Source organism: Dryas octopetala, chromosome 8 (genome assembly GCF_963921425.1).
Source record: "Dryas octopetala chromosome 8, drDryOcto1.1, whole genome shotgun sequence".
Lineage (NCBI taxonomy): Eukaryota > Viridiplantae > Streptophyta > Magnoliopsida > Rosales > Rosaceae > Dryas > Dryas octopetala.
Window position 1 is genome coordinate 7696375 of NC_141373.1, and position 20393 is coordinate 7716767.

The 20393-nt window shown below is 38.9% G+C and overlaps 3 protein-coding genes across 6 annotated transcripts; all 3 read left to right on the forward strand.

Annotated features, from left to right (window-relative positions):
- Positions 1-3490: 3490 nt before the first annotated feature.
- LOC147276747 (pentatricopeptide repeat-containing protein At4g33990-like) lies at positions 3491-6452 on the forward strand. Its single transcript, XM_086254697.1, is given in 3 exon segments — positions 3491-3574; positions 3810-3823; positions 3825-6452. Coding segments are annotated over 3 exon segments (2466 nt in total). The 5' UTR covers positions 3491-3562; the 3' UTR covers positions 6265-6452.
- A 2005-nt stretch (positions 6453-8457) lies between these two features.
- Positions 8458-9168, forward strand: LOC147276748 (uncharacterized). Of its 2 annotated transcripts, none has more exons than XM_086255200.1 (2): positions 8458-8859; positions 8961-9168. In XM_086255200.1, the coding sequence occupies exons 1-2, from the start codon at positions 8568-8570 to the stop codon at positions 9047-9049; spliced, it is 381 nt and encodes a 126-aa protein (XP_086111326.1). In that variant the 5' UTR covers positions 8458-8567; the 3' UTR covers positions 9050-9168. The 2 variants fall into 2 exon arrangements, with proteins under 2 accessions (XP_086111326.1, XP_086111327.1); XM_086255201.1 differs by having other exon boundaries at positions 8964-9168.
- Positions 9169-15752: 6584 nt separating this feature from the next.
- LOC147276749 (cold-regulated protein 27-like) lies at positions 15753-19996 on the forward strand. 3 transcript variants are annotated; one of them, XM_086254346.1, is made up of 5 exons: positions 15753-16066; positions 17894-18097; positions 18216-18507; positions 19040-19149; positions 19314-19996. In XM_086254346.1, exons 1-5 carry the CDS (start codon positions 15914-15916, stop codon positions 19470-19472), a joined length of 918 nt encoding a protein of 305 aa, XP_086110472.1. In that variant the 5' UTR covers positions 15753-15913; the 3' UTR covers positions 19473-19996. The 3 variants fall into 3 exon arrangements, with proteins under 3 accessions (XP_086110472.1, XP_086110473.1, XP_086110474.1); XM_086254347.1 differs by having other exon boundaries at positions 17918-18097; XM_086254348.1 differs by having other exon boundaries at positions 15924-16066; positions 17902-18097.
- The last annotated feature ends 397 nt before the right edge of the window (positions 19997-20393 follow it).

Sequence of the window (20393 nt, forward strand, 5' to 3'; positions counted from 1 at the left end):
GTGCACCCGTGCACCGCCCCCAGCAGCCCACTGCGCAAGCTTCCGCGCCTACCACAGCGCCGCGCTGCCCACCGCACAACCAGCCCCGCTGCGCCGTCTCGCGCCGCTGCCCGCGTACCACAAGTCCGATCCGGCCCCTCCTACAAAGCCCGAGCCGCCCCCTGCGTGATCGGAGAACCGAGCCCAAGCAGCCCAGCCGCGCACCCGCCCAGCCGCGCACCCGAGCCCACGCTCAGCTCCGGCCCGAGCCCACTCCCTTCGAGCCAAGACAGAGCAGCCACGCGCCGAGCCCTTGCGCGACCCGAACGCACTCGCCCACCCCTGCGCGACCCGACCAGCTAGCTGCACAACCAGCCCCCCCTTCGCGCAGCAGCCACCCCGAGCAAGCCCCTTGCTCTTCCGCCCACCCGCGCATCCGAGCCGTATTCTCCCTTCCGCCCAACAGAGTTAAAAAAAAAAGGCAGCTTTCCCTCTCTCTCTTAAAATAGCCACAAACAACAAAAAAAAAAAAAAAAAAAAAGAGATATAGGTGTGGAATCTTCATATTTGAGCTCTACCATTTAATTCCAGATTCTCATTTACAAAGGGCGATATCCCACCAATAAATTGGACGGGATTCACTGGGATTTTGCGAAGCGTCTACTGCTCGGAATACAGGTGATCAGAAATTCAAAAAAAAAAAAAAAAAGGAAAAAAAAGGGATCCTTCATATGTAACCCCCAAGCTTTCCTGCAGTACAGCTTTTCTTGCTAAGGAACTTGGGGGACTTCTAAACAGCAGCTTAAGCAGGAACAAGTGTGTGGTTACTTGTCGTTCTGCTCGGACTCTTTTGTGTACAAAGTTCCCAACCAAGAAGTATCTTTTGCTCGGAAACTTGGGGGACTTCTGTTCGTATGATGAATCGTCTGGGCATAACGACAAGTCACACAAGGCTTAACATCATGTTGTTTGGGCCTAAGCCCTTCCTAGGCTCCTAGCCCCTGACCTACCAGGCTCCTCCTAGGTCACGACCTCTTAGGCTCCGGCCTCCTAGGCTCCGGCCTCATAGGCTCCGGCCCCATAGGCTCCGGCCTCCTAGGCTCCGGCCTCATAGGCTCCGGCCCCATAGGCTCCGGCCTCCTAAGCTCCAGCCTCCTAGGCCCCGACTCGTGTCAACTCACTCGGATCCTCGAGACCGGTGACACGTGGCGCTCCTACAGTGCAAGTCACCACAAAGGACACGTGTCGTCACCGGATTGGTTGACACTCTTCCAAAGGTACTATAAAAGAGGTACCTTCTTGTCATCAAGAGGACGACTGAAATCATTATTATACTATTCACTCACTCTGCTCTCAGATCTCTCTGAACACTGACTTGAGCGTCGGAGGAGCTTTGGCCGGCACCACACCGGTGCCCTTCCCGCTCACTTTTGTGTACTTGCGCAGGGTGCTTTGGATATCATTCTCTCTCATTCCTCACCAGTCGGACCCAGCTACTCGTTCCTGCCCCACTTCGACGTGTCGTCCTCTCAGTGGTGGGTCAACGGGCCTACGTGGTTCGACTCGACGTTGACTGCTCTACCATTTTTGAGCATCAACATAGGCATATGAACTTTTAGGCATTATTTTTTTTTTCTATGAATTGATCATGTAACGACAAGTTCTATTATACCCATGAGTTTATGTCCCAATTTAATAACATAAGATATCATGCTTGTAATAAAAGAACATTATATTGGTTAGTGTGTTCAAATTGTTCATGTGGTTGGTATTATGTGTTTAAAAAAAAAAAAAGTGAATATTTAAGAGTGAAGGTATCAAGCATGTGAGTAGAGTGGGGCCCTAGGTTTTGTGAAGGGCTCAGATCCGAATAAAAGATTAAAAGGTGTACAAGATGCCATGCCGACTGCCACTTCCACAATATAAATACAAGGGACAGTGATACTATCACTACGCAATCTGATCAAAATCGGCACTAAAATTGTGGCATTAGTTAGTGGGGGACGAAGCGCCACGTGTAGAGCCACGATTCCTCTGCTTGATAATGAGGAGTAATGGTGGGCCCGCACCAGGAGAGGTCCATTTATTCGCTAAAACTGATTTTGTGATGGCGTCATGCGGCCCAAAAGGAAAAGAAAAACAGGCGATAAGTGCGTCGTGTGCACTTGTGCTTGGGCAATGGGGATGTTTCGGAATCTCTGATGACTGATCTGTTGGCCCGGAAGGGCTATGGATCGGCCACGCATAATATACAGACGCGTGTTTGCTCGTTGAAAACGATAAATTTATCTTCTTTTTTTTCTTTTTTTTTAAGTGTAGATTTTTTACCATTTAATTTATACATAAAGTAATATTGTTAGAACTTTTCTAATTGACCATATGTGTTAAATTATATAAAATATTAGTTGATCTATACATGTCATCTTCATTAATACTGTAATTATCAAGATTAACAGATTAATTGACCTCATATGATCAACTCATATAATCAGTTATATAGCTCTCAACGACATTACTCTTTGTAGATATTAAGTGAAAATATCTGCACCCAAAAAGGTCTTTTGTTGTTGGCCAAATTTTAAGACACTGACATAATGGGATTGAATGGGAGAATTTTGAGTTTATGACTCATTGGTATTTTAGGAAAAAACAAAACAAGACTTATGAATGATGATTCTCCACTTAGGTTTAGACATGAGAGGTCTTGAAATTTTGAGAACTATGCACGAAAATTAATATTAAAATGAGCCTTACTTATCATAGTTTCTTATAATTCCCAAAAACAAACTTATCATGAATGAATTGATACTACAAACCAAATTTTATAATAAATTGATGGTGTGATTTGTTTTTTTGTTCTCTCTCTCATTTTTATTTTATTTTGGGGTTGTGTTTTGTTGGTATTATATTTTCCTTTTTACAAGTTTTTTTCAACTAGGCATGGCCTTTGCATATGCTCACGCAATGCATAATCTCTGCAAAAATGAAGCAAATTGCACGCTTGCACCAGCCGAAATTCAAGTCACTAACTTAATTAAATGAAAAAAGAAGCGATGCCCCAGATTTTGAACGTTTGTAAAGGTGTTTTGTCATTGACCAGATTTGTGGATCTAAACGAATTGTGCCTTACTTCATGTTTAAACTATAAAAAAATGTTACCTACTCTTTTAGTGAAGGAAGTCTCCCACTTAGCATTTAATCCAAATTTTCATTTAAATATATTGATAAATGTATTCGATTCCTTATATTAATTTTTTGTTTCGGAAAAAATCCAAATGATAGGAATCGTTTGGGCCATGATCCAATTTGGCTATTTTTGAGGACGAAATCCAATTTGGATTTGGTTTTATACACAATGACCTACAATGGGCCGAGTTGGATAAGCTAACTATTCTAATACGGCCCATAATCATTTCAATTCCCAAATTCTCTCTGAGCTTTACCTCTAATCTAAAACCCTAAACCCCCAAACCCCATCTCAGCCAGCCCTTTATTGTTCTGTACCGGACCTTGGACGAACATGCCAGCCTCTGCTAAGCAAGTCTATTGACATTTGACGGTTCGGAATTTCTATAAAACCTTCATGTATGTTCAGGTAGAAATTTCCTTTCTCTCTTTTCTTCTTTACCCCACAGTCGTTTGGTTACTAAGAAAGCCTTGAAAAATGGATGAAATTGATTTAGAAATCCAATGAAATTCATATTTTTGAGTGATTTTTCGTTATTTTGTAATCACATTAAGGAATGGGTTATGCTGCTTGTGCAATTGTTTCATTGTTTCTTGTCAAGTTCATTCACTGCCTGGCTGATGTTTTATATATTTGTTTCCAGTTTGGTGCCCACCTGCAAAGGTAGGCATGTGTCCAAATTTTTGCCCTCACTTCGAGTCTGTTGCCAATTGTTCTCGACAGCTACAAATGCTTGGCAGTTTCCATCAGATGGCTTTGAAAATGAGAACAAAAACGTTGATATCGATCTTCGGTTCCGATCCTTCACAAACGTTCACCATGCTAAGTGTCTCCATGCTTTTCTTGTGGTATCGGGAAAAATTCAAGATATCTTTCTTTCTGTCAAGCTTGTCAATCGTTATGCCTACCTTGGTGATCTGTCATTCTCTCGCTGCACCTTTGATTCGATACCAAAGAAGGATGTGTATACCTGGAATTCTATGTTATCTGCTTATGTTCGCAACAGGCGTTTCCGTGAAGCTGTAGATTGTTTCTCTCAGTTTTTGTTGACCTCTGGCCTTCGACCTGATTCCTACACCTTCCCTCCTGTCTTGAAAGCTTGTGGGAATCTGGTCGATGGGAAGAAGATACACTGCAGGGTTCTTAAGCTGGGTTTGGAATGGGATGTCTTCGTGGCTACTTCCTTGATCCATATGTATTCCCGGTTTGGCTTTGTTGGTGTTGCGCGTGAACTGTTTGATGAGATGCCTATCCGAGATATGGGTTCTTGGAATGCAATGATTTCTGGGTTTTGTCAGAATGGGAATGCAGCAGACGCATTGGATGTCTTAATTGAAATGAGATCGGAGGGGGTAAAGATGGATCCTGTAACTGTCTTAAGTCTACTGACTGCTTGTGCACAGTCAAATGACACCTTAAGTGGGATGCTGATTCATTTGTATGCTATAAAGCATGGACTAGACTTTGATCTATTTGTATGCAATGCCTTGATTAACATGTATGCCAAATTTGGTAGCTTGGGGCATGCACGGAAGAGTTTTGATCAAATGGAGGTAAGAGATTTGGTGTCGTGGAATTCAATAATTGCTGCATATGAGCAGAATGATGATCCAATGACTGCACTTGGATTCTTTAACAAGATGCAACTACTTGGAATTCAGCCCGATTTTTTAACACTTGTGAGTTTGGCTTCAATTTTAGCTCAATTAAGTGATGCTGAAAAGAGTAGGTCTGTTCACGGATTCATTTTGAGGAGAGGTTGGATCATGGAACATGTTGCCATTGGAAATGCAGTTGTGGACATGTATGCAAAGTTGGGTGCTATAGATTCTGCACGTACTGTTTTTAAAGGACTTCCTGTCAAGGATGTGATTTCATGGAATACATTGATTACAGGTTATGCTCAAAATGGTCTTGCAAGTGAGGCAATTGAACTGTATGGCATGATGGAAGAATGCAAAGAAATAATTCCAAACCAAGGAACTTGGGTTAGCATTCTACCAGCATATACCCATGTTGGAGCCTTGCAACAAGGGATGAGAGTTCATGGGCGGGTGATTAAGAACTGTCTCTACTTGGATGTATTTCTGGGAACCTGCTTGATTGACATGTATGGGAAATGTGGGAGACTAGATGATGCATTGTTGTTATTCTACCAAGTGCCCAGGAAGAATTCGGTCCCATGGAATGCCATAATTGCCTGTCATGGAGTTCATGGGTATGGTGAGAAAGCTCTGAAGCTATTCCAAGATATGCTAGATGAGGGGGTTAAGCCAGATCATGTGACCTTGACATCTTTAATGTCAGCTTGTAGTCATTCAGGTTTGGTCAATGAGGGTCAATTGTACTTTCGTGTGATGCAGGAAGAATATGGAATCAAGCCTAGTTTAAAGCACTATGGCTGCATGGTAGATTTGCTTGGTAGAGCTGGGCATTTAAACATGGCATATGATGTTATCAAGAATATGTCTGTAAGACCCGATGCTTCTGTGTGGGGTGCTCTACTTGGTGCTTGCCGTATACATGGAAATGTTGAGTTGGGAAAAATTGCTTCGGAGCGCTTATTTGAAGTTGATCCGGAAAATGTGGGCTACTATGTTTTGTTGTCAAATATTTACGCAAATTCTGGGAAATGGGAAGGTGTGGATAAAGTAAGATCTCTAGCCAGAAACCGGGGATTGAAGAAAACTCCCGGGTGGAGCTCAATAGAAGTTAACAACAAGGTTGATGTCTTTTATACCGGGAACCAAACGCATCCAAAATGCGAGGAGATATACCAGGAGTTGAGGGATCTAACTGCAAAAATAAAGAGCCTTGGTTATGTTCCTGACTTCAGCTTTGTGCTGCAGGATGTTGAGGATGATGAGAAAGAACACATCCTCACAAGTCACAGTGAGAGATTGGCAATTGCATTCGGAATCATTAGCACTCCTCCTAAGACCCCCATTCGGATCTTCAAGAACTTGAGGGTCTGTGTTGATTGCCACAATGCAACTAAACTCATATCAGTAATTACAGAGAGGGAGATCATTGTGCGGGATTCTAACCGTTTCCATCATTTCAAGGATGGAACTTGCTCTTGTGGAGATTATTGGTGACAGTGAGTATCAAACTTTGAATAACTAAAGGATGAAAAATCATTTTTTTTTTTTTTTTTTAATGAAATTGCCAACTTGGTGCCAGTTCTCTAGAAAAGCCAAGGTCAAATGTACAAGAGGCACCAACTGCACATATTATGCGTAGATGTGAAGCCAGCGGTAAAGGATATTATTTCCTGTTGATTCTATTTTTATTCCAACTCAGCCATTCCATTTGCCAGCTTGTAACCAGTCACCTTGCTTCACTTTGACATCATGGACTACAAAAGATAAACTAAAATATCTTGAATGCCTTTATTTCAAGATACTAACCAAAATCACCTTAACACACAAATTTAACTTGCAGATAACTTTCTAGAAAGTCAAATAAAAAATTGAAACTAATACAAATCCAACCCACACAAAATAAAAATTGAAATTAACACAAGTCAAACACACTCAAAAATAAAACTGAAACTAACACAAACCCAAGTCACTCAAAGCAGTTTCAACAAGTACCAAACTGAAATTGTAAATTGAAACTAGATCAAAAATTTAAATTGCGACTGTATGCATATTTTCATTACACTTTGGACAAATATAAGTTTTATATACCAAAAAAACTAAGAGAATTTTAGAGAAGTAAATTCAAAACGAACAAAATTAAAAATATGAACCAAAACAAAACTAAATAAGTTAAGTAATCTAGAGTTTACAAATATTACCTTATTGTTACATTTTAACAATAAATATATTAGAGGGTAACTAAAATGATTGTATGCATCTTACGCTAATTTATTCAAATATGTTTGGGAGGGCAGGGCTGACCAGCAGCGTAGGGGTAGATGCATTGCCTCCTTTCCTTAATAAACAACAATAATTTGTTTTAGAACAATACTTGACTAATCTTGTACTGAGTCATCGGTAAATAATACATATTATAAGAAACTCGGCAAAATAACCCTATAAATTTGCGGAAAAAAAAAATTAAAATACTGAAATATACTTTATTGTGTTATATTATATTAAAATTATATGTATTGAGGAACAAATCTAAATGTTAATGAAGCTTAAGTTGTGTTAAACAATTTAAAAAACTTCGCATAGTAAAATATATTATATTCATTACAATTTAATATATAGAAAATTAAGATTAAATATTAAATTTCAATAATTTTTGGGTATAGCATGAAAAACATATAATATTTCAATTGAACTACCAAATTTAAATGTAGTTTTTTAGATTATGTCACAAATATGTTGGCCCCTTTGATTTGAGCCTTTTTCATTTGACATTTTTATTTTTTGGCCCACATATGATGAGTGTTAGTTAAAATTTATAAGGTTTTGACAAAATTGCCCTTGAGGCTTTTATATTATCTTAAAAATTTGCTAATATAGTCTCAACTTCACATTTAGTTGTGACTGTACGATACTCATAACTTCAAATTTAGTTGTAACTGAACGACAGTCACATCTAAGTTGTGAGACAGTCACAGTTAAGTTGTGACATAATTGAATTTTTTTTAGAAAAATTATACTACAATATAGTATAAATAGATGTCAAAACAATACTTTTACTCAAAATAATATATAGTATAGTGGTGTGAGTTGTCTATTTCAATTTACCAAGACAGTCACAATTAAGTTGTGACTGGATTGATTTTTTTTTTTAATACAATATAGTATAAATTAATGTAATATTTGTGATGTAATATTATGTTTATTTTTTTATTATAATGGCATATAATGTAATATTTGTAAATTCTAATACTTTTTACTTTATTAATTTGTTTGACTTTTCAACTAATATCTAATCTAAAATGTTATTTAATTTTGGTATATAAACTAAAAAGTTATTAAAATTTAGTAATTAAAATTAATGTACCTTTTAATATAATTTAGTATACTTCAGTATGATGTAGTCTGATATAGCAAATGGGCATGAAAATCTTAACTTATTCTAATTTTAACTAATTTATCCATTAATTTTTTTAAAAAAATAATCTTCATCTACTAATCCAAAAACTTTATTTAATTTTTGTTTTTTATGCATGTATTATTATAAGTTATGACTTTATCAGTTATGACCATTATGGACTCACCAGCTGTGGCCCACTACTACCACCTCATCTGTCATCTTTGTAGACCCACCAACCCTGACCCACTACCACCTCATTCTTAATTCTACTCAGAAGCTGGAAACCAATCAACCCCTATCTCTAAACCTTTTCTGCCGCCAAAGCCTCCATAAAACTCCAAAACCCACAGCCTCCCACCCGACACCAAAACGACGACGCTGAACACAACCGAGTGGCGAGCTCATGATGACGGACCCCCACGCGCCACCGCCTCGACCTCTCCACAAGCAGAACTCGTGGTCGCCCGACACGCTCCGCGACGAGACGTGGCAGCGCCGGAAGCGCGACTGCGGCACGCGCCGCCTCAACCGCAGCAGAAGCGTCTCGGAAGACGATTTGGAGGAGCTGAAAGCTTGTATTGAGCTGGGGTTCGGGTTCGAATCGCCCGTCACCGACCCGAAACTGTCCGATACCTTACCCGCTTTGGGAGTTTACTGTACCGTAAATAAGCAGTACAGTAATACCTTATTAACAGGTTGGTGGTTAATTAACATACACCGTTGGATTGATCTGGCCGTGGACTTTTTTTTTTGTGTGAAAGAATTTGATTTATTGATTTTTATGTTGTTGTTTCAGAAGGTGATGATGCGGAGATGGTGAAGACGAGGTTGAGGCAGTGGGCCCAGCTGGTGGCTTGTTCGGTTCGGCAAGCCTCTTCTGGTTGATAGTATTTGATCCTCTTCTATCTAATTTCACAAATTATTTTCTAAAAGTGTAAAGCTAAATTTTAATCCATATTTATTTTATTTTATATTTCCAATGCAATTGAAATTACAGTTCGTAAGTTGTAAGCGTAAGTGCGTAACTTGCATTTTTTAACACAAATATTTATATGGCTTTGCTTATATTCTTTTATTTTCTTTTTCTTTTCAAGAAAAATTCATTAGATTAAAGTAAGAGATACAATAGATTGGCCAATAAGGTGGCAAAGAGAACATAGCCCAGTTCCATAGACCATACTTATGAGCCCATCCTAGCACAAGTTACAAAAGCTGAAGAAAACCCGAAATCAAAAGACAAAATACATCAAAGGCCCAACATAAGAGATGCCCAAGCCCAACCAACCAACATAGTAAAGAAAAAAAAAAAAGTTATACAAGCAGTAGCACACGTCCCCACCGAGAACTTCTTAAATGGGGCTGCTTGATCATTTGTATTGTACTATGATACGCCGTTATGGGTACTTTTTGAACAAAAAAGGTTTAGGTTTAGGGTTTTCAATATAATTTCTGCTTAATTGAATAAGACCACAAAGTGTGGTTTATATACATGGGCCTATAATTAAAATACAGGAATTAATAAATAACCTAATTAATCCTAATAATTACACAATAATAACATGAGTTGACTCACACCAACACTTCCCCTCAAGTTGGTGCATATATATCGCACATGCCCAACTTGTCTAGTGAGTCCAAAAACACCCTATTTGCTACGGCCTTGGTCAACACATCTGCAAGCTGATCTTCGGACTTCACAAATGGGAAGTTAATAATCTTAGCTTCAAGTTTCTCTTTAATGAAGTGTCGATCAATCTCAATGTGCTTTGTTCTGTCATGCTGAATAGGATTATGAGCTATATCAGTAGCAGATTTGTTATCACAAAACAAGTCCATAAGTTTGGTAAGTGGACACCCTAAATCGGTCAATAGATATCTCAACCATAAAAGTTCGACTACTCCGAGTGCCATACCTCTGTATTCAGCCTCTGCACTTGATCTAGATACAACTGATTGCTTCTTACTCCTCCAGGTCACCAAATTCCCCCTACAAAGGTAAAATAGCCTGAGGTAGACCTTCTATCAATATGCTGAACCACCCCAGTCTGCATCAGAAAAACCTTCAACATTCACATGACCATGATTAGCAAACAACAATCCTTTACCAGGTGCAGATTTTAAATACTGCAAAATTCGCTCCACAGCATCCATATGGGGTTTACACGGGGCATGCATAAACTGGCTTACTACACTAACTGCATAAGCAATGTTAGGTCTAGTGTGAGACAGATATATCAATCTTCCAACAAGTCTCTGATATCGCCCCTTATCTGCAGGCAAGGCCCCCAAACACTCGAAAAGTCTATGATTTTGTTTCATAGGAGTGACAGCTGGCTTACACCCAAGCATACCAGTTTCAGACAACAAGTCTAAAACATATTTCATTTGAGATAGAAATATGCCATGTTTAGACCGAGCCACTTCTATCCCAAGAAAGAACTTCAAGTCCCCCAGCTGTTTCATTTCAAACTCTTGAGACAAGTACCTCTGCAAATTAGAGATTTCCTCATAATCATCTCCGGTCAGAACCATATCATCAATGTAAATGATAAGAGCAGTAATCTTCTTCCCTCTTTTCTTTAGGAACAAAGTATGATCAAAATTACTCTGTCGATAACCATAGTTCTTCATTGCACGGGTGAATCTCCTAAACCAGGCTCTCGGAGATTGTTTAAGACCATATAAAGACTTTTTCAGTTTACATACCAATCTTGTATTATCAAACTCTGGTATACCTAGAGGAGGATCCATGTATACTTCTTCAGTCAAATCACCATGGAGAAAGACATTCTTTACATCAAACTGAAGGAGTGGCCAATCTTTGTTAGCAGCCAAAGACAACAGAACTCGTACTATGTTTAACTTGGCCACTGGAGCAAACGTCTCCAAGTAGTCTATGCCATAGGACTGTGTATAACCCTTTGCTACCAACCTTGCCTTATACCTTTCAACTGACCCATCAGCTCTGTGTTTGACTGCAAACACCCATCTGCACCCAACTGTCTTCTTCCCCTTAGGTAGAGAAACCAACTCCCAGGTTGAATTCTTCTGTAATGCCGCTATTTCTTCAGTCATAGCTTTGGTCCATCTAGAATCTGTTAGAGCATCCTGCAATCTACTAGGAATAGAAACAGAAGATAATTGCAGAACATACGATTCATATGACTTTGAAAGCCTAACAGATGACACATGATTATTAATTGAGTATCTAACTTTGGCATTTGGATCTGGCTCATATTTAGCTGGTGGTTGTCCTCGGTTAGACCGAGGAGGAAGTGTAAATTTAGAAGCATTAGAAATAAGATCTGAACCAGGATGTGAATCAAGAGTATTGTCGATTACCTCAATGGACGAAGAAGATTGATTCAATGGAATAGGAGAGATGGCGATACTATCATGGAGTGGTGACTCCTCAGGCTCAGAATTGGTGGGTTCTTGTCCTACCATATCCTCAGTATCATCTTCAGTAATTTCTGCATTCTCAGTATCATCCGCAGTAATTTCTGCATTCTCAGTATCATCCTCAGACACTGGGTGATCAGCAGTCTGTTTTGACCCTTCCTCATGACTACTCCCATAACCAAACTTATCAAAAAACAACACATCATCTCGATTCTGCACTTCACTATTATGCACTTCACTAGAAACCTCCCTCTGAAGGGTAGAATCTAGTGGACGTGGAGAATAAAAAAGTTGATGTTCATGAAAAGTGACATCCATAGAGACATAGAAGCGCTGAGTAGAGGGATGATAGCACCGATACCCCTTCTGGGATGGATCATAACCAACAAATACACACTCTAAGGCCCGAGATGTGAGCTTGGATCGCTGATGAGAATGTAAATGCACAAAAACAACACACCCAAAAACCCGGGGTTCCAAATGAAGGATACCTGGTAGAGAGACAAAATCCGAGAGAACATCCAGAGGTCGCCGAAAGTCAAGGACACTAGATGAGGTCCGATTAATCAGATAAACGGCAGAACTCAAGGCATCACCCCAGAACAGAGATGGCACGTGATCCCCCAGAAGAAGGGACCGAGTGACTTCTAATAAATGTCGATTTTTGCGTTCAGCAACCCCATTCTGTTGTGGAGAATGTGCACAAGAAGTCTGATGAAGGATCCCTGCAGAAGCAAAATACTGAGTCAACTCTGTATTAACGAACTCACCGCCATTATCAGAGCGCAAAACTTTAATAGGACAGGCAAACTGGGTAAGGACCATATGATGAAAGAGGCGAAAAATAGCACACACATCACTTTTATGTTTTAGAAGATAAACCCAAGTCATCCTAGTACAATCATCAATAAATGTCACAAACCATTTCATTCCTTTATATGTACCACACGGGGCCGGACCCCAAACATCCAAGTGGACCAAAGCAAAAGGAACATCTATACGTGTAGCACTAGAAGGAAACACTGAACGATGACTTTTGGCCAACACACAAACTTCACAATTAAAATGGGAAATGTTCAATCCAAGAAATAAAGAGGGAAATAAGCGCCGAAGATAACTAAAGGACGGATGACCAAGTCGGCGATGCCACAACCAAATCTTCTCCTTATTTTCGGAGGAACCATCACTAACTAGACTCACAATGCCACGACCATCTGAAGCGGAAACCCCACTATCCAGATAGTACAATCCACCACTCTTTCTACCACTGCCAATCTTCTCCTTGGTATGAATATCCTGGAAAACACAATGGGTATGAAAGAATGTGGCCACACAATTATAAGTTTTGGTTAGTTGACTAACAGAAATAAGGTTACAATTTAAGGAAGGAACAAACAGCACATTATGTAAAGATAAATCAGATGAAAAGGATACCGTGCTGCCCCCTAGAACAGGAGATGACACACCATTGACATTAACAATAAATGGTTTAGGACAAATAGATGAAAGATGATTAAAAACATAACGATCATAAGTCATATGATCCGTAGCACCTGTATCAATTATCCATACACCATTACCAGTACAAGCAAAAGTACTCAAAGCAGAGTTAGAGATACCTGACTTGACAACAAAGCTGGAGGAACTAACAGAGTTCACCCTGGAATGCAGCATTTTTTTTTAAATATTATTTTTTCTTTTTTTTTTCCTTGCCGCTCACAACCACGCCCAATCCAAATCGTCGTCCTAGCCGCGTCGCGTTGCAGAGAACTCATGCAATGGTAGCGGGTTGACGTCTCTGACGGACGAGCATCAGTCGCCGGCGCTCAAGGAAGGTGGAGGCTGGGCGTCGGCGTCGTGTCGAGCAGACGGGTCGACGTCGGGTCGAGCAGGCGAGGCGGCGTCGGGTCGAGCAGGCGAGGCGGCGTCGCGTCGGGCAAGCAGGTCGGCAGAGGTAGAGGTGCGCCCAGTCGCCGGGGTGTCGAGCAGGGGCGTCGGTGTTGGGTCTGGTTGACTGGAGGAGAGCCGAGGCGCTACCAGGGGGGTCACACAGAGCTGCGCACCGCCGGACGTCGCGCAACAGACTTCGCCGGTCGTCAGGTGCGTCGCACAGAGCTGCCCGATCGTCGCACAGAGCCTCCAGCCGTCGCGGTCAGTCGCTTCGCACGAGGAAGGCAGAGGCGAGGCGCCTCTCAGTCACACACACCGTCGACTTCACAGGCGTCGGCGTCGCTCAGTCGCTGGTCGCTGGAGGAAGTGTGCAGCGAGCGACGGTGGCATGGGGATGTGCAGCGAGCAACGGTGACAGAGGGGTGCAGTGAGCGACGGTGACAAGGGTGAGGGGTGTTTAGCTAGGTGGCTTGGTAATCAGACAATGGCAAGTTTGCAGCGGAAAGAGACAAACAATTAGATAGAGTAATAGAATTTTTCTAGAAAAAAATTCTTCAAAAACCAGTAGGATAGAGAATCATGCTCTGATACCATGAACAGACAAGGTTTAGGTTCAGGGTTTTCAATATAATTTCTGCTTAATTGAATAAGACCACAAAGTGTGGTTTATATACATGGGCCTATAACTAAAATACAAGAATTAATAAATAACCTAATTAATCTTAATAATTACACAATAATAACATAAGTTGACTCACACCAACACTTTTTACTTTAGAAAACTCTGTTATGAGTATTATTTACTTTAAGAAATTATAAATTTATCTTAAAAATGTGTGAACATGTTAGTATATTATTAAAGGTTGTATTAAATAAGTGACACGACCCGCCATACGAAAGAATCTCTCTCATCGCCACCAAATGAAGCGAAGAGCACCCAACACCACCGCAATGAAAATCAATGTGAAAATGTTGGTACTGTTCCAACCGAGTCAAAAATTTTTGCAATTCGCGCTTAACCTTTTAAATTTTAGACATAGTGATTAACTCATTGGGAATTGAGATAAATGAGCAAAAATCTACCGTTTGAAGGACAAACAAGCACAACAGCATGAGTTTGCATGCAAATATCTTCGCATATGAATCTCCTTGCCCCTTTGTTTTTTGGCCAGAAATCTCCTTGCCTCTATTAAATTAGTATATTTTCTAAAATTTGTTTTAGTCACCAAAGTATAATTGACTTAATTGAACAAAAAATTATGCTACTCTAACTTAACTAACCTATTTAAATAATTAAACTAAACTTAATTGAGAATGTAACAATTAAAATTAAAACAAGTTCGAGTTTAGACCGGCTTAAAACATTCGCTTTAGGTTTTGCCTATAATTGAAATAGGTTGGCTCGACCTATGTAAAGTATTGGACTGAATCGGCTAGATTGGCTCAAAACATCCACTCTACGTTTTTTCTATGATTTAAAATTTTAAATGAATTGACTCAACCCATCTAAAATATTAAAATGAATTTATGTAAAACTATACCGGGTCCAGTTTGAAATTACAGACCTAAGATTACAGTAAGGAAATGATAAATAAATCTAAAACTAGTCCTATATTTATATGAGTAGTACATCAATCTAGTTTCGAAGTGCAAACAATAATTTCCTATAAACAATTAAACATACCGTTTCATATGCAAACATGGTTACTGTTCAAACTGTCCCATTCAAACATATTATGTGAACTCGAACTAGAAACGAGCATACCTTAGATTCGCATCTTAAGCTCGCTGTCCCCATAAATATCATGTAAACTCTTTTTCTACTACGGAAAGGTCAAGGGATAGGAATCTGTACTTAAAGGCTTTCAGTCTGACCCTGCCTCTAGAATAAGTTTGACGACCTACAAGAATTGCAAAAATATCCAATTTTCAGATCTTCACTTATAATTGCCTGCACTACACCGTCTACACGTACAAAGGGCTTGAGAAAACCCCATGATATTTCACCAAACACGTGTCGTGCAATGATCGGATTTTCCGAGATCTTTTCCACCACAACGCATTGCGTGTCTCGCATCCATAGCGGTCTCACACTTCTCTGCGCACGCGAGCAGACAACCGAAAGAGAATCCCCACATGCTCAACAACCGCGCGTGCGTGAAAGAAAATATCTGGAAGATATTATCGTAGAGCTGACGTGGCACCTGAATGATGCAGGCGACACGTGTAAAAGGCACTCCATCTGGAGCCTTTATTGGCCCCAACAACAACTACAACTACAACAAGAAAAGAAAGACCCGTCCGTCACTCTCTCTCCGTCTCTCACATTCTTCGCAACCGAGAGAGAGAGAGAGAGGGTTTCTCTGTCAAATTTTAGGAGCACATTTTTTTTTTTCCTGAGAGTGTTGAAAACTCACGGTTTCGCATTTTGTCTCCGATCAGAGAACAAAAGCAGTAATGGAAGAGAATCGCCGGGACGATACTCCGCCGCCGGATTCGGATCCCGAGTACCGGACCGAGTTGACCCGGACCGGCTCCAACTCCTCCTCCTCCTCTATCACTCTGGATACTTCCAAGGATTTCAAGCTTCATTACTCGCATGCAACACCGGTAATTTCTATTTTCTTCATTTTCTTATTCTTACTTTCTGTATTTTTTTTATTAATATTTATTGAAGTTATTTTATTATAGTTTTTGCTTGGAATCTCTACGATGGTAATTTGTTTTGTGTTTTGCATGTCATTTTTTAGATTCAAATCTATTTTTTCAAGCATTTATCTTTTTCTGTAAATGAGTATTTTAGAAGAAAAGTACCATACAGAAGAAGGAGATCTCATTTCTATAAAAAGCAAATTCCCGTATGTTTTAATTTTGATATTTTTGGAAATTGTGATGTTATCTTTTATTTAGTTTGTCTGTCTTGATGCTTTTTTAATGTCTTTAACACTTATGGTGGTGGTGTCAGAGTTATTTTGAGCTGCTCTGGATTAATAGTAATGAAGATAATTGTTAACCTGTTTTTGTTAAGTTGTTAATTTTATGCAAACAAATTTGAGTTGAGATTGGATAATTAATTATGAATGATTCATTTAATAATGACAATTAACTGCCTAGTTAGGACTAAAAGAAACAAAGATGTTAAATTTATTGGGGGACATGGAAGCATTCTGGTTTTCTTATATGCACATTCTTTCTGGGTTATCATTTTTCCATTTTTCCATTTTTCAATTTTTGCTTTCTGTCCTGTCCACTTGAGTTTTGATTTTGATTAGAATTATGATGAGTTTTTGTTATATTAAGTCACTAATTATCAACTATTGTATATAGTATTTCCTTTAATGCTCAAACTGATGGACTCAAAAATATCTTTTATCAAACTGAAATGACATGTTGAAATGTGTTCTTGTTTTCATGGTGGTCGGAAGTGTTGAAACACTTGTTTAAAAGAAAAATTTTCCTTTAGATTAATGCAGATGTGACTAGTTGCGAAAGAATTGTGATTCATGCAAGGTGGCTAACTTTGATTGTTTTGGACGATAAAGAAATTTTCTCCATTCAATTAGATATTTAGGGCCCGTTTAGTCATGCTCTCAGGTATCATTTTTCAAGAACAGCTAGACAACAAAAAAATAGAGGTTGGTGAAGTAATTAATGATCAATTCATAGTATTTTTCCACAGGACATTGAGTATTTGAATTATAGCGGACATGACAGAAGGTTTTAGTGCGACAAGCAATTAATGATTAATTTTGTTTTTAGTGTGAGAGATGACAGCCCTGTGATAATTTAAATCTACTACTTGATTGAGTTGATTGCTTCATGGATTTTAACTCATCATATTAAGGGCTCAAATCTTGAAGTGTTTTATTTTGGGAAGTTGAGTTTTTCTTTGATTTTGTTAACCAGTGGAGGTCAACTTCCATTTGAATTAGTATTTGCTTTTGGTCCCCGGTCCCCTGCCCTTGAGGTTCTTCTTTACTCTCCTATCTTAGTTCTGATTTATGCACTGTTCTATCTGAGGAAGTTAGTTTCATAGAGAAGTCCAACAAGAATATCTCTGCAGCTCTTATACTGAAACCATTATATTTAGTATTTTTTCTCTCAATAATTTTATTTATACAATTCCTGAGTGCAGGTTTTAGTCTTATACTTTCTAAGCCACGAGCCTAGTTTTTTTTAGCTATTTGCTTGAGCCCAAACACCTCTTGCATCTGCTTGCCTATGAATAATTATAAAACAAAAGGTGTGGCAAAACAAAATGGCGGGGACCTTCAACTATTGACTGTTATTTAGAATTTGATTGCAAGTTAAAAATGATCTCTTTTCTTTTTATGTCGTATGATGCTTTTATGATTTTCTGTTACTTTACTGTTGGAACTTTCCTCATAATCTAATGATAAGCTCCATTCTTCTTCATATTTCTTAATATAAGTTTAGCTTCATAGTGATATTCCATTGCAGGGTGCATCGACAGAGTGGACAAATGAGAAGCACAATTTGTATATTGATTCCTTAGAAACATCATTTGTAAATAAATTGTACCGTTCCATGCATTTGCGGAACAGGCATCCACAAAACAGCGCTCGGGGGATGCATTCATCACAAGCGTTGCCATTCAAAACTCAGAATTCTTCTGACCAGGTCAGGGAGTTAAATCTGCTATATAACTCTTGGTTCTGTGTGAGCATGTTGGTCTATTTTGGTCATCTTATTCATTTCCCTGCTTCCATTATTTCTTAACTTTTTTAATAATGTGCAGTTCATGGTTCTTCGAGATGGCTGTTTGCAGAAGATCAACTTTCAAAAGAATGGAACTTTGTTGGAAAGCACAGCTGATTCTCATGTTACTATGGAAAGTCCATGGATATGTCATTTTACATCTGCAGGCAAAAGATGCAATGTGGCATCTCCTAATCTTCGAGAAGAAACCATGTCTTGTAATAAGGGGATCCGCCTAAGTGGGAAGCCAACCTTAAAAAACTCTCGTGCATCAGCAAGAAGTTCAGAGCAGAACCCCTTATGTCATCAGGATTCAGTTGGCAGTTCTACGGGTAACTTTGACTAACTTCACCGATCCAGGAAAATTTTTTTCTTGTATCTCCTGATAATGATACATTTGTTCAGATCACTTCTTCCAAAATGATGCCCACCTCCTGTACCTAATGGGTATCTTAAAATTTAGTTGGTCTTTCCACCTTCCCTAGATTAATAAGCAATTTGGTCATTTACACTTACGCGTACTTACTTTCCACTGGTTTATCTCTTATTTATTTATTGAGAAGAAAAAAGTTTATCTCTCATTTATGGTTTGATTTTTCAGTAAAAGTAATGACTTCTTTTACTTTTTCCTAAGCACCTGTGGTGTCACTATTCAAAAATATGAACATAGGCTGGCCTTTACATTGAACAATCTTTTCTGAAGCTTTTTACACACCTTTCGCTAGATGGCGATTATGACTCGGTCAATATTACACAGCATTATTGTTTAATGTGGGCGCACTGGGCATTAAGAGTTCCATCATAGGTTTTTCACATTCAAGGGGTTCAATCTTCTTTGTTTTGGTTTTTTTTGTCCTTTCACAGAAGTTTCTGGTCAGAACTTTGTGGATGAAGGCTGCGAAGGGAAGCCAAGCTATGAATCCATACCAAAAAGGTTTAAAAGAGCTGCAGTTGGTGCTTCTGGATATGATCAAGTAATGTCTATAATTAGCACAAAAGCGTAAAAGATAATGTTTAGAGTAAATTCTGCATTTTCTGTTTGCCTTACGAATCACCCATAATTGAGATCCTGCTATTATTGTTCAGTATTAATTGTTAGGGTAGTCATCTTTGTTAACTCTCTCCTGTGCTTTTTCAGCTCGTGCCATTGGGAAATTTTGATACAAACGAGGTTTCAGTGGTCCATAATGCTCTTTCCGAAAGAGAAGAACAAGGGAATAACGAATTACTGTTAGAACACCCTGAGAGCTTCATCTGCCCGAAAAATGACCTTCACTTTTTCTTAGGAGGGAGCTGAGTTGCAACTTAATATTGAAGTTTGACAGGTAAGCATTGACACTGATACATGGAAAGGAAGGAGATATGGTTATACTTTCCACTTTCTGCTATTTGAAGATGAGAGACAAATGCAATCTCAGATTTTATCAGTAGCAAAAGTCCCGAGGGAAGAGATGTGTCTCTTTTGTCGTGATATGCTTTTGTTCTAGTATGATGGTGGATTGGAATTATGGAGTAGATTTAGTTGATAAACAGCAGTAGCTATCAACATAGGTTTCTCGGGACATTTGCTATCCCTTCCCTCAATTTTGTTGTATTCAGTGCATTTGAAGTAGAAGTAGAACTTTTATAAATGTAGAAAATGCGTAATGCAATTTGTTGGTTGTATGGCAAACGTGTGGATGTCATGGGGCAAGGTATCAATCATGTTCTGTTCTTCTTCCACATAATTTGCATCCATTTGTCTGAGTTCTAGAAGTTTAGGACAGTATATTATTATTTTATTTATTTATTTATGTATTCAGGGAATTTCATTGTTATTTATGTTTCTAGCCTAGTTTGTTGACGATTCAAAAACTTGATGAAATTTAGTACATTTTTAGTAAATTTTCATTACACCTTAATGAGAATTGAGAAGGGTTGTGCAATATTTGTTTTGTATTCTCTTCGTGTTTTATGACGTGTATGTGCATGTATACCATTTTCGTTAAAGTAGTTCATAACTGTCGTGGCAGAACAGATATTTGTGCAATTATGGAGTTGCAATGACCAACTTCAAAAGTAAACTAGTTTTTCATAATATGCAAACATCACTAAAGGCTTGTCATTGCATAAGACATGGAAAGTTCGCGACCGAGACCATTCCAACAAAGAGCCAAATGTTTTTCTATTTTTTTATTTTTTTCGGTGAATCCAAATGTTTTTCTATTTTTTTTATTTT

Coding starts and splice junctions, on each gene's coding strand:
- LOC147276748 (XM_086255200.1), top strand. CDS start 8,568: ATGATGACGGACCCCCACGCGCCACCGCCTCGACCTCTCCACAAGCAG. Junction 8,860..8,960: donor CAGTAATACCTTATTAACAG/GTTGGTGGTTAA, acceptor TTGTTGTTTCAG/AAGGTGATGATGCGGAGATG.
- LOC147276749 (XM_086254346.1), top strand. CDS start 15,914: ATGGAAGAGAATCGCCGGGACGATACTCCGCCGCCGGATTCGGATCCC. Junction 16,067..17,893: donor ATTACTCGCATGCAACACCG/GTAATTTCTATT, acceptor ATATAAGTTTAG/CTTCATAGTGATATTCCATT. Junction 19,150..19,313: donor GTGCTTCTGGATATGATCAA/GTAATGTCTATA, acceptor GTGCTTTTTCAG/CTCGTGCCATTGGGAAATTT.